General features: G+C 43.8%; 1 protein-coding gene across 1 annotated transcript; it reads right to left on the bottom strand.

The window, feature by feature from the left end:
• Nucleotides 1–4,493: 4,493 nt before the first annotated feature.
• Nucleotides 4,494–12,605, bottom strand: LOC311240092 (kelch-like protein 42; the record flags this gene model as incomplete). Its single annotated transcript, XM_084328619.1, has 3 exons — nucleotides 4,494–5,423; nucleotides 10,674–10,879; nucleotides 11,839–12,605. 3 exons carry the CDS (start codon nucleotides 12,603–12,605, stop codon nucleotides 4,966–4,968), a joined length of 1,431 nt encoding a protein of 476 aa, XP_084184745.1. The 3' UTR covers nucleotides 4,494–4,965.
• Nucleotides 12,606–13,641: the final 1,036 nt, after the last annotated feature.

Below are 13,641 nucleotides of genomic sequence, written 5' to 3'. Positions count from 1 at the left end.
TGTACTTATATACTGTAGGCTAATTATACTGTACTTATATACTGTAGGCTAATTATACTGTACTTATATACTGTAGGCTAATTATACTGTACTTATATACTGTAGGTTACTTGTACTGTAGTTATATACTGTAGGCTACTTGTACTGTACTTATATACTGTAGGCTACTTGTACTGTACTTATATACTGTAGGCTAATTATACTGTACTTATATACTGTAGGCTACTTGTACTGTACTTATATACTGTAGGCTACTTGTACTTATCCCACAAGATCTTCTTTGATAATCATGTGAAAGAGAGGATAGGGGTTATGTCCTTGATATACTTGTATTTATGTGGATATAAATAAATCATTCAAATGTGTGTGTGCGTGTTTGCTTTCAGACATGGTACCTACTGTATATAATACCACAAACAAACCAATTATTCAAGCACACTCACACATGGGTTTCTCAGTCTGTTATGGCAGGTGACCTTCTTTCTATCCATCTATCTTCTCTAAATCTTATAATGCAAATATTTTTTTAATTATTATTATATTTATCTAATATATTATAATATAACATAAGACATCTATAAATAAAACAATTAAATACAAATGGAAGATTAATCAAAACCGTTTACCTCGTATTAAAAAAAAGTCATTAAAATTGTAGTTGCTGCACTTTCGCCTTTTACATGACATTTGTATAACTTTTTTCAATATGAGGAAAACAGTTTTAATTAATCTTCCAGTGTCTTACGAGTTGAAATAAAGTTTTGAAATGAAAATATGAACTTCCTTGGGCCGGGGGAGGCAACTCTCCAAGGGCTGCAACTAATGACTATTTTGGTAGTCGACTAATCTGTCGATAATTTTTTCGATTAGTCGACTAATCGAAAAACAATTATATTAAAAAAAATATATATATAAATTTTTTTTGCACTACCTATCTTTGTGAAAGTGGCTTCTCAGCTCTGGTCCAGCTGAAGACAGAGCAGAGGAACAGATTGGACATTGAGCATGACCTCAGAGTTGCTTTGAGACTCTTGTCAGGACCAAACAACATCCCCAGTTATCCCATTAGTTCCCCCAACTTACTGTCGGTCTGTTATGTTAAGCTAAGAAGTCTTCAGCTGGACCAGAGCTGAGAAGCCACTTTCACAAAGATAGGTAGTGCAAAAAAAAAAAAAAAAAATTATAATAATTTTTTTTTAATGACTAATCGACGCAACAATATCTCGTCGACGATTTTTCATAATCGACGACTAATCGTTGCAGCCCTATCTCCACCTATATCCTGGTTCCCAGCTCCCAGGGGTGGAGAGCACTGTTTCAGACTGGTTGGTCTCCGATGGATCGTAACCTTTTTTGGGGGAAAGAATGGAGCACGGTGACCCACAGGGACCAATGCGTATTCTAGAGCCGTGTCTCGGGTCACGCGGGGAGATGAAACAGATATAGTCGGAGGATGTAACGTCACAGTGACATGGGTTGTGAACAACTCGTCCTCTCACGTTGCGTGAAAACTCCACGAGAATGGACCTCAGGGATTACAAGGAAGGGAGAGAGGCCAAGTACCAGGATGTAAGGAGCGGCAGACAGACAGCAGAAATGACTGTGTAGGCGAAGCATACTTCATCTAACTTGAAGGAACACGCCAACATTTTGGGAAATTAGCTTACCGTCTTCTCCAGAGAGAGACAAGAAGATAGATACCAGTTTGTTTCCTCTCTGTGCGTTCAGTAGAAAGCTATCTGGCTGCATGTTAGCCTAGCTTAGCACAATGAATGGAAGCGGACATGTACGGGTAGCCTACGCATTTGTCCAACTAACACCTCTCCTGAAGGCTACCCGTACATGTCCGCTTCCATTCATTGTGCTAAGCTAGGCTAACATGCAGCCAGATAGCTGAATGTTGGCGTGTTCTTTTAATCAATGTTTAGCTGCTGTGGACATTTTGTGTGCGAGATTATGTGCAAAATAAATCTGCAGTTTTTTGGTGAAGTGCCCCTTTAAGGATCACAACCCCATTCTCCATGCAGAGATCTAATCAAACTATTTACAATATGTATATATTTTCTTATCGGTTATCTATTTTTCCAGTTAGAAGAATGAATGGCAACAGCACGTCCCTGAATCTTTTCTTTATTGTCGCGACTCAATAACTTTCCATGGCATGTGTCAGAACAAGCGAGTGACAGACGACATAAACGTAAAACATGAAACGGCACACGTTTCCTCAGTACAAAGAATTGCATTTGTAAGTGCTATATTTTCACAGGATTTAAATCATACAGATGCCTAAAATCGTACAGATGCCTAAAGTAATTTTCTGTACATGCGTTCTCCTTAGTGAACTGCAGAGAAGACGGTGAACTGCAGAGTACCTTAATGAAAATTCTAATTCAGCAGTGAGAAACGAAAGAAAACACAGCGGTTTGTCAGTTGCTGGTTATTTAACAGTCTTGCAAATTTTTTTTTTATCCACTTTTTCTCCCCATTTTCTATTTTTCTTCCATCCCAATTTCGTATTTCCAATTCTTCCCTCCCCTGTCTTGAACGTTGCTAGACTACTGTATGCCTCCCACTGGTTGGCTGTAGTGAGGATAGAAGCCTTGCATCACGTGTCCCCTCCGGTACACGAGGAGGCAGCCTGTCGCATCTTTTCACCGCAGCAGCTCGAACTCTCAGTGGCGAGGAGTAACGCGTGGGAGGCTCACGCTGCCCCCGATACTTCCTGTTTCCGCCGCACCGGCGTCACCAAAACGACCTGTAGGAGTCGCTGTCCACAATGTCCAATCCCCACCCACCGGCTTTCCCACCCTCTAACACTGCCAATTGTGTTAGTATGACGGCCGGCCAGCCGGTAGCAACGCCGAGAGCTGGGCTCGATACCAGCATCTCCTGCGTTAGTGGCGAGCGCCTTGCCCACTGCACCACTCAGCCGCGCACAGTCTTGCAATTTGTGCTTCTTTCTAGTGATAAGAGTCATCGGTCCGGTCCGGCCAATATCTGGCATTTGGAAATAAAAGACATCGGCTGATAACGGCGTACGCTCTGCCGATTATCAAAAGTGGTCTAGCGCTCGCCCCTTGTGTTAATCTCGTATAAAGTCTAATTTGATATATATTTTGGGATTCCTATTTTCAATCTGTTTATTTTGTTCGATACATTTACTTACTAAAGAAAAGAAGAGAAATATTTTGTGTCTCATGTGTTATTATTAGACTGTTGTACTTTATCAGATGCAAAAGAAAATCATTATATCTGTATTGGCCATTGAAATCGGTCGAGTGTATGAAGCATAAAAAACTCTGGGTGCTGAAGGCACATATCCATTAAGGGACCTGGGCTGTAGCTTTGCATAGTGTATCCTTGAAAAATAAGACTTTGTAAGTGTAATCGATGCCAAGCTCCTTCTCAGTCACCTCACATCTAATGGTACTTTGTCTAATAATTACCTGTTCAAACAATACGTTCTTGAAGTGATATTTCACTCTTATAGAACATTTTAATTATAATTTTTTTTGGAGTCAGAAGACGACCCTGCCTGCCTTGTGTTTCAGCCTTCACCGTCCACATTCAGGATAGTTTTAATTAATGTTGTGACAGAGGTACTTGGTTGTAGAGTTGGGTGATAATTCAATATTATGAATATTATTATTAAGTTTATCGTATCATATCGTGATGAGATGATATTATTATTATATTATATAGCACAGAATTTGGGGCAGAACATATATTATAAGAAATATATAAGAAATATTTTCAAATCCTTAAACCAAATTTGACAACTCCCATTCCCAATCAGAACGCTTCCAACGCCACGCCCCACTGGGTAGCTAGCAGGCCTTTGTGTACACACGCAACTGTTGTGCACATAACAAGCACGTGTGTCACTAGAGGGTTTGATAGACAGCTCGCTCGTTCCAATCATTTGACTTGGTCATTGGTTTGATTGGATGCCATTGCCCTTACTGGAACGACAGATAATTTTTTTTTATTTCGGTGTCAAACATCTTATTTCTTGAGTACTATCAAATACTGTTGAGATATAATAAGAAATCTAAAATGTTGCCAAAGATCGGCAGCTGCCTATTGATCCTTTAACTAAAATCTCTCTCAAAATGAGATCTTGCATCATCATGCGGTTCAGCGTGATGAACAGCAATTTGATCATATATCTTGTCGTTTTGGCCACGTGAACAGATAATACCGTGATGTATATTATCACCCAGCCAGCCCCACTCGGTACTGTTGGGACAAGCTGCAAAGCCAGAACTCATCGTAGTTTACTACTTGTGTGTTTTGCCGCGCTAATGTATTAGAGGTATGACTTTCAGACTAACGGTTTCTAAATGACCAGTCAATAATATGTGGCGATGACTGGTCTGTTTAGTTGATAAATCACTAATGTGCCTACATGTGCACTAATTCAATTTTTTTTTTTTTTACATGTTATACCGTAGTGAAAAAAACAACAACTTTGAATCTCTCAATAGTGCCAGTGTAAAACCAAAGCCATGTTTTCATCTGTATCCGTTAGGCCATAACAATAGACACGTGTTCAGTTTCAGAGATATTCGCGGTAGCTTTTAAGGTCGGTAGTGAATAAACATTTGTGCGAATCCCACCTATTGCAGGGTAAATATCAGGAATGTATCACGACCCACATAATCTGACGAGCGTGCCGTTTTTTTACCATGCTACGTCGCCAGTGGCCACAGGGTGGCACCGCAGTCACTCTCAGCGTCGCTGCTTTTTCAACACGTCTGTAATAGCGGTATAAATAATTCGACCGTTTCAAACGATTAAACAATATGGCGTATATCAGTACAAGGCACAATGCTCGTTCAGTAGGCAACCGCCCGCCCCCGCCACCCGGCCACCCGTTGACCTGTGTGCGCCGAGGCCGAGCGGACTGTGCCGTCTCTCCGTTAGTAAGTATCAGTTTTTCGACCTCCGCCCCTCTGCGGTCGGTCACAGCGCGCCGCCGGGCAGGTAGAGGGAGCAGAGGAGCATGTTCTGGCCCAGCGCCGGGATCCGTCGGAAGGCCTCCCAGGCGTCCGAGAAGACGTTGTACTTGAGGAAGACCCGGTGCACCGGGCTGGCGGGCGCCGGGCTGACGTCGCGGCTCATGATGTAGACGCCGTCGTTGTGCAGCGCGCAGGTCAGATTCAGGCCCGTCTTGGACGTGTTCTCCTTCAGCCGGAGCCACTCCCCTGTGGCCACGTTGTACGACTGCACCGTCAGCGTGTCCTCCGTCTGGCTGGGCCGCCACCGCCGGCCCGGCTCCAGCTGGTGCGTGTAGCTGCCCACCAGGTAGATGGTGTCCTCCACCGAGAGCATCTGCTGCTTGCGGACGTGCGCCGGGCAGGAGCGGAACACCGTCCAGGTGTCGGAGGACGGGCAGTAGCGAAGGACGCTTGTGTTCCGGTCTGTGGGACGAACAGAAACAGCATACTTTTAATAAAAACACGGCAGCTGACCACAGTGGCGGCACGGGGTCTTCGGTGGTTTACAGCAGGACGGCCCCAAAGTGAGGCCCCCCGTGGGACAGATGTGGCCCCAAAGAGAGGCCCCCCGTGGGACAGATGTGGCCCCAAAGTGAGGCCCCCCGTGGGACAGATGTGGCTCCAAAGTGAGGCCCCCCGTGGGACAGATGTGGCCCCAAAGTGAGGCCCCCCGTGGGACAGATGTGGCCCCAAAGTGAGGCCCCCCGTGGGACAGATGTGGCTCCAAAGTGAGGCCCCCCGTGGGACAGATGTGGCCCCACGACATTATTATACCCTCCAGAGGGTTCCAGAGAATTATTAGACATTTAGTTTTGATCTATTTTGACACACTTTACACTACTACTACACGAGAAGGGATTCTTAAAGTAACTTGACTATTACAAGGTACAGTACAAACGCACTTGTAACGTGTCTGGCTGTGACGTTCAACTGAATAATAACACAATGGGCACATTTGTGAGTGTGACTGTTACACACTGACATTAGACTGCCCGCCACCCGTGATACATTGCGGCCGTTGGCCCTCCTCCCATGTGCCAAAGGTTTTGAGGCAAACCCTGATTCATAGTAACTGATAGGGCTGGGCGATATGGCCTCAAAATAAAATCCCAGATTTTTATTTTTATTTTTTTAAATCTGATTTACGATTTTAATCAATTTTTTTCTCTTGAGCAAAACAAATATTATTTTTTATTTTACACAAAAGAATTATCAAACCAAGATGAATGTCCCTATTGGGATTGAAGTGCAAACCTAACTTTCACCAATCTTCACTTAATTTTTTTATAATATATAATATATATATATATATATATATATATATATATATATATATATATATATATATATATATATATATATATATATATATATATATATATATATATATATATATATATATATATATATATATATATATATATATATATATAATATAAAAGGTTACTCTTGATCAAACAAAGCTGAATGTCCCTATTGGGATTAATAAAGTGCAATAAAGTGCAAATCTAACTTTCACCAAACATCACTTTTTGTCAAATAAAAGGTGACTATTAAAAAAAGAAAAAAAAGATAAAGATTTTGAAAATCGATTTTAATTTTTCGAAATAGTCCTAAATCATTCATTCGAATTAATCGAAATATCGATTAATCGCCCAGCCCTAGTAACTGATCAAATAAATATGTACAGTATTTGTTCACATTCTACCCGGCTGGACAATAATGTCGACCTTCAGTGTCGACCATACCAACCTCTAGAGGTGTAACCTCCCATGACGTAGATCATACCAACCTCTAGAGGTGTAACCTCCCATGACGTAGATCATACCAACCTCTAGAGGTGTAACCTCCCATGACGTAGATCATACCATGACGTAGATCATACCAACCTCTAGAGGTGTAACCTCCCATGACGTAGATCATACCAACCTCTAGAGGTGTAACCTCCCATGACGTAGATCATACCAACCTCTAGAGGTGTAACCTCCCATGACGTAGATCATACCAACCTCTAGAGGTGTAACCTCCCATGACGTAGATCATACCATGACGTAGATCATACCAACCTCTAGAGGTGTAACCTCCCATGACGTAGATCATACCAACCTCTAGAGGTGTAACCTCCCATGACGTAGATCATACCATGACGTAGATCATACCAACCTCTAGAGGTGTAACCTCCCATGACGTAGATCATACCAACCTCTAGAGGTGTAACCTCCCATGACGTAGATCATACCATGACGTAGATCATACCAACCTCTAGAGGTGTAACCTCCCATGACGTAGATCATACCAACCTCTAGAGGTGTAACCTCCCATGACGTAGATCATACCAACCTCTAGAGGTGTAACCTCCCATGACGTAGATCATACCAAGCTCTAGAGGTGTAACCTCCCATGACGTAGATCATACCAACCTCTAGAGGTGTAACCTCCCATGACGTAGATCATACCAACCTCTAGAGGTGTAACCTCCCATGATGTAGATCATACCATGACGTAGATCATACCAACCTCTAGAGGTGTAACCTCCCATGACGTAGATCATACCATGACGTAGATCATACCAACCTCTAGAGGTGTAACCTCCCATGACGTAGATCATACCAACCTCTAGAGGTGTAACCTCCCATGACGTAGATCATACCATGACGTAGATCATACCAACCTCTAGAGGTGTAACCTCCCATGACGTAGATCATACCAACCTCTAGAGGTGTAACCTCCCATGACGTAGATCATACCAACCTCTAGAGGTGTAACCTCCCATGACGTAGATCATACCAAGCTCTAGAGGTGTAACCTCCCATGACGTAGATCATACCAACCTCTAGAGGTGTAACCTCCCATGACGTAGATCATACCAACCTCTACAGGTGTAACCTCCCATGACGTAGATCATACCAACCTCTAGAGGTGTAACCTCCCATGACGTAGATCATACCATGACGTAGATCATACCAACCTCTAGAGGTGTAACCTCCCATGACGTAGATCATACCAACCTCTAGAGGTGTAACCTCCCATGACGTAGATCATACCATGACGTAGATCATACCAACCTCTAGAGGTGTAACCTCCCATGACGTAGATCAGTGTTTCTCAACTGGTGGGTCGCGACCCAAAAGTGGGTCGCGGGGCCATTTTGAGTGGGTCGCGGATGTGTGTATATAAAAAAATAAAAAGTAAAAACATTTTTTTTTTGTAATTTATTTGTAATATTTTTTTTTTCCACTACCTATCTTTGTGAAAGTGGCTTCTCAGCTCTGGTCCAGCTGAAGACAAAGCGGGGGAACAGATTGGACATTGATCATGACCTCAGAGTTGCTTTGTCTACCATCACCCCAGACTTTGAGACTCTTGTCAGGAGCAAACAACATCCCCAGTTATCCCATTAGTTCTTTGGGATGTTAAGCTAAGAAGTCTGCTAAGAAGGATATATTATTTATTATTCTTTTATTTCATTGTGTTTTTAGCCCTTAGTTGCACTTTTGTTGCAACCCCAGTTATCCCATTAGTTCCCCCAAACTTACTGTAGGTCTGTTATGTTAAGATAAGAAATCTGCTAAGAAGCATATTATTTATTATTATTTTATTTCATTGTGTTTTAGCCCTAGTTGCACTTTTATTGCAAACCCAGTTATCCCATTAGTTCCCCCAAACTTAGGTCTGTTATGTTAAGCTAAGAAGTCTGCTAAGAAGCATAATTATTTATTATTATTATTTAATTTCATTGGGTTTTTAGCCCTAGTTGCACTTTTGTTGCAACCCCAGTTATCCCATTAGGGGCGACAGTGGCTCAGGAGGTAGAGCAGTCGTCTGGCAATCCGGAGGTTCCCGGTTCGATTCCTGCTCCTCCCAGGCAGCGTGTCGATGTGTCCTTGAGCAAGACACTTAACCCCTAATTGCTCCCGATGAGCAGGTTGGCACCTTGCATGGTTGCCTCCGCCATCGGTGTGTGAATGGGTAAAATGTGAGTAACAAATTGTAAAGCGCTTTGGATAAAAGCGCTATATAAAAAAAGCAGCCATTTAGCATTAGTTCCCCCAAACTTAGGTCTGTTATGATAAGCTAAGAAATCTGCTAAGAAGCATATTATTTATTATTATTTTATTTCATTGGGTTTTAGCCCTAGTTGCACTTTTGTTGCACTTTTTTGTGTTTATTTCATGTTTTGAAAGATTGCGTATTACTGCAATTTTTTTTTTTACATAAATCATAGTGGTTAAACAATTTGGGTCGCGACTTAATGACTAAGGAAAATGTTGGGTCCCGAGGCTCGACCAGTTGAGAACCACTGATGTAGATCATACCAACCTCTAGAGGTGTGACCTCCCATGACGTAGATCATACCAACCTCTAGAGGTGTGACCTCCCATGACGTAGATCATACCAACCTCTAGAGGTGTAACCTCCCATGACGTAGATCATACCAACCTCTAGAGGTGTAACCTCCCATGACGTAGATCATACCAACCTCTAGAGGTGTAACCTCCCATGACGTAGATCATACCATGACGTAGATCATACCAACCTCTAGAGGTGTAACCTCCCATGATGTAGATCATACCATGACGTAGATCATACCAACCTCTAGAGGTGTGACCTCCCATGACGTAGATCATACCAACCTCTAGAGGTGTAACCTCCCATGACGTAGATCATACCAACCTCTAGAGGTGTAACCTCCCATGACGTAGATCATACCATGACGTAGATCATACCAACCTCTAGAGGTGTAACCTCCCATGATGTAGATCATACCATGACGTAGATCATACCAACCTCTAGAGGTGTAACCTCCCATGACGTAGATCATACCATGACGTAGATCATACCAACCTCTAGAGGTGTAACCTCCCATGACGTAGATCATACCAACCTCTAGAGGTGTAACCTCCCATGACGTAGATCATACCAACCTCTAGAGGTGTAACCTCCCATGACGTAGATCATACCAACCTCTAGAGGTGTAACCTCCCATGACGTAGATCATACCAACCTCTAGAGGTGTAACCTCCCATGACGTAGATCATACCAACCTCTAGAGGTGTAACCTCCCATGACGTAGATCATACCATGACGTAGATCATACCAACCTCTAGAGGTGTAACCTCCCATGACGTAGATCATACCAACCTCTAGAGGTGTAACCTCCCATGACGTAGATCATACCAACCTCTAGAGGTGTAACCTCCCATGACGTAGATCATACCAACCTCTAGAGGTGTAACCTCCCATGACGTAGATCATACCAACATCTAGAGGTGTAACCTCCCATGACGTAGATCATACCAACCTCTAGAGGTGTAACCTCCCATGACGTAGATCATACCAACCTCTAGAGGTGTAACCTCCCATGACGTAGATCATACCAACCTCTAGAGGTGTAACCTCCCATGACGTAGATCATACCAACCTCTAGAGGTGTAACCTCCCATGACGTAGATCATACCATGACGTAGATCATACCAACCTCTAGAGGTGTAACCTCCCATGACGTAGATCATACCAACCTCTAGAGGTGTAACCTCCCATGACGTAGATCATACCAACCTCTAGAGGTGTAACCTCCCATGACGTAGATCATACCATGACGTAGATCATACCAACCTCTGGAGGTGTAACCTCCCATGACGTAGATCATACCATGACGTAGATCATACCAACCTCTAGAGGTGTAACCTCCCATGACGTAGATCAGGCCCCGGCACTCGCAGGCGGAGAACTCGGCCAGGGGGTCTGGCATGGAGGACACAGGGGTCCACCAGTCCTGCTCCGGGCTGTAGCACTCCACCGTCCCCAGACACTGGTGGTATGAGTGGCCTCCCACGGCGTAAAGCTTCCCTCGCACCGCCAGCAGTTTGAAGTTGGACCTGCGAGCAGATGATGATGTCAACTCACAGTCGGCTCTGAATTTTTTACAGATTCGGGTGCATTGGACTGTGGAAGGATATGTGTACAGTATGGATGCACCGGCAACAACACGATCAGATTCCACTTTTGTTCCACTGTAGTGTCAATATACAAATTCTGAGTCCTTAATTTTTAAGTATCAGCTGCTGCAGATATAGTTATTTTAAGTAACTGAAAAAGTACTTAAAAAGGAACACGCCAACATTATCATCTTCTCCAGAGTCAGACGAGAAGATAGATACCAATTCCCTCTCCCTCTGTGCGTTCAGTAGAAAGCTAGGCTAGCTTAGCACAAATGAATGAAAGCGGTTACAGACCACTAGCCTAGCTTAAAACTTGACTTTCTACTGAATGCAGAGAGAAAATTGGTATCTCTATCTATCTTCTTGTCAGACTCTGGAGAAGGACGGTATTAAAGCGCATTTCCCATAATGTTATTGTGTCCCTTTAACATTTAACATATTTGGGTGCACTGGATCATGTGTACAGTACGGATGATGCACCAACACAATCAGATACCACTTTTTCCCTACTCATTCTGAGTCCTTAATTTTAAGTATCGGCTACGGATACAATCCATTACTTTTACTGAAGAAGTACAATAAGCTTGGATTCAAAGCACAAAAATTAACAAGAACACTGTCTCCATTATTTAAGAGATCTAACAATGCTTCCGTGTGCCAGAAATACTTAGTAGTAGTAAGTGACTTGACATTCTGTGTTTCTGGCACAAGAGAGCATTGTTAATACGCATTGTTGATTTCCAACGCGGTGCACACATAGCTCTCGGTGTCTGGTTTTAGTATAGATGGGAACTTCTCCAGATATACCCTGCTTTTAGCCTGCCGTCGGCCTGATATACTGTATATATATATCGGTGCACCCCTGGTGTTCGGGTCAAAGGTCGATCTAGGCCTACCTCTTCTGGTTCAAAGGAGCGATGTGGTTCCATTGGTTTGTACAGGGGTTGTAGCAGTGTGCCACAGAGATCTCCTGGCCCGTCATCCTGTATCCACCGACCACAAACAGATAGTTGTCTAGGACCGCAGAGCCATAGCCTCTGACGTTGATCATGTCCGGGGGGAGGTTGTTCGCCAGGGGCTTCCAACGCTGCTCCAAGTCCCCGTACCTCAGCATGGACCAGGGCTCCTCCTGCTCTGGGACGTCCAGCGCCAGACAGGCGAAGTCTCCGATGGCCACCAGGGTGGCCGTGCCTTTCATGCGCATCTCCCGGACCTGGTCTCGCAGGGCAGAGGGCAAACTGCTGAACTCCGGCCGCCTCAGCATCGCGTGGTAGTAGCAGGCCATGTACCTCAGGCAGGCTTCCCGCAGGTCATGGGTCCCGTAGACTCCGGAGAGACCGTAGAGCTCCACGCAGTTCTCCAGCCTGATCTCCGAGGAGAGGAGCTTGAGGATGGACGTGACTTGCAGGAAAGAGGCCGCCTCGATCAGGTCTTCGAGTGTCTCGTCGACGACCTGCACTTTGGACGTGTTGATGAACTCCAGCACCAGCTCCAGCCCCGGGACACTGAGCCCGGCTTGCAGCTGCACAGAGTCCCCTGTGGACTCTCGCATGCCAGAACTATACAATGCACTAAAGTAATCACTTTTTTCAATGAGCTTCCTTTTGTTTACCTCATAGGTTTTGTCATCCATGACGATTGCAATAATTTGGTCAGATGACATATTTACCTGGCTAGTGGTTTGGTGGTTTCGGCTTGATGACTTGATATTGCACAGCTAGATTTTTGTAACTTATTGCCTACCCTCTTACAACCAGAGGACAAGAAGCCTTCAGTCGACTCCTTCAGACATTAAGCACCCCCACAGCCCAAATGGAATGATAAATATAATAATAATAAATAAATAAAAAGAAATATTATACTTAAGTTAGCTAGCTATGGCACTGAGGGAGTAATACATCGTTACATTTCACCAGAGAAGGAGGTCTCAGGTCTGCACTCTGCAGCTCCAAAGGTACCTATATATGGTGATGTTCAGCCCATAGATCTGGATGATGACGTTTGGCTAAGTTATGCTAAAAAGACTGCAAATAAACCGCTTATCTCTGATCAGCAATCATCATTGGTCCACTGCACGGGCATTCCAAAATATATGGACTAAATGGTAGCGATTATTTCTGCCATTTGTTGTTGCATTTCTATAGCGTTCTCTTGGCCGTTTGTAAATAAGTTGAGAGGGTGTGCTGCCGAACTGTCAACATTAACTGTTTTGGTTTTGTGAATGCGTCATTTCCTGGATTTATTCTTCTTCTGAAGATTACGTTATTATAGAGCTCTGGTAGTACTGCCACCTGCTGGTGAATATAGGCTATTGCGTACTATTCTAAATCAAATACAAATCGACCAGAGATAGCATAACAAAAGTATACGTAACGTTACCTTATATTTATGTAAATAAGTAAGGCAATTGAAATATAACAGAACTTGCGGAATCATATTGTTAATTTTGTTGTCAAAATCTGCAGTACAGCTCAATACACACAATTGTTGGGGGGATGCAGACCAGAGAAAGACGTCCGTCTTGTTTACATCAGGGACAGGGTCGCCTTTTCCTTAATGATAAGCAAGCAGTGCAAGAATGCGGAAGCATTCTACCGTAGTGGCGTGCGGTAATGCGCCTTTCATTTTCCGCCGCCCAGCGCCCGTGCGTGCACCGGCGGCGGCGTGCTCGCTCAGGTGCGTGCGTGCGCCGGCGTGCT

The sequence above is a fragment of the Notolepis coatsorum genome (genome assembly GCF_963971535.1).
Source record: "Notolepis coatsorum genome assembly, chromosome: 14".
NCBI lineage: Eukaryota > Metazoa > Chordata > Actinopteri > Aulopiformes > Paralepididae > Notolepis > Notolepis coatsorum.
The sequence above is the reverse complement of the archived record's forward strand: the minus strand, read 5'-3'. Positions and strand labels throughout refer to the sequence as shown.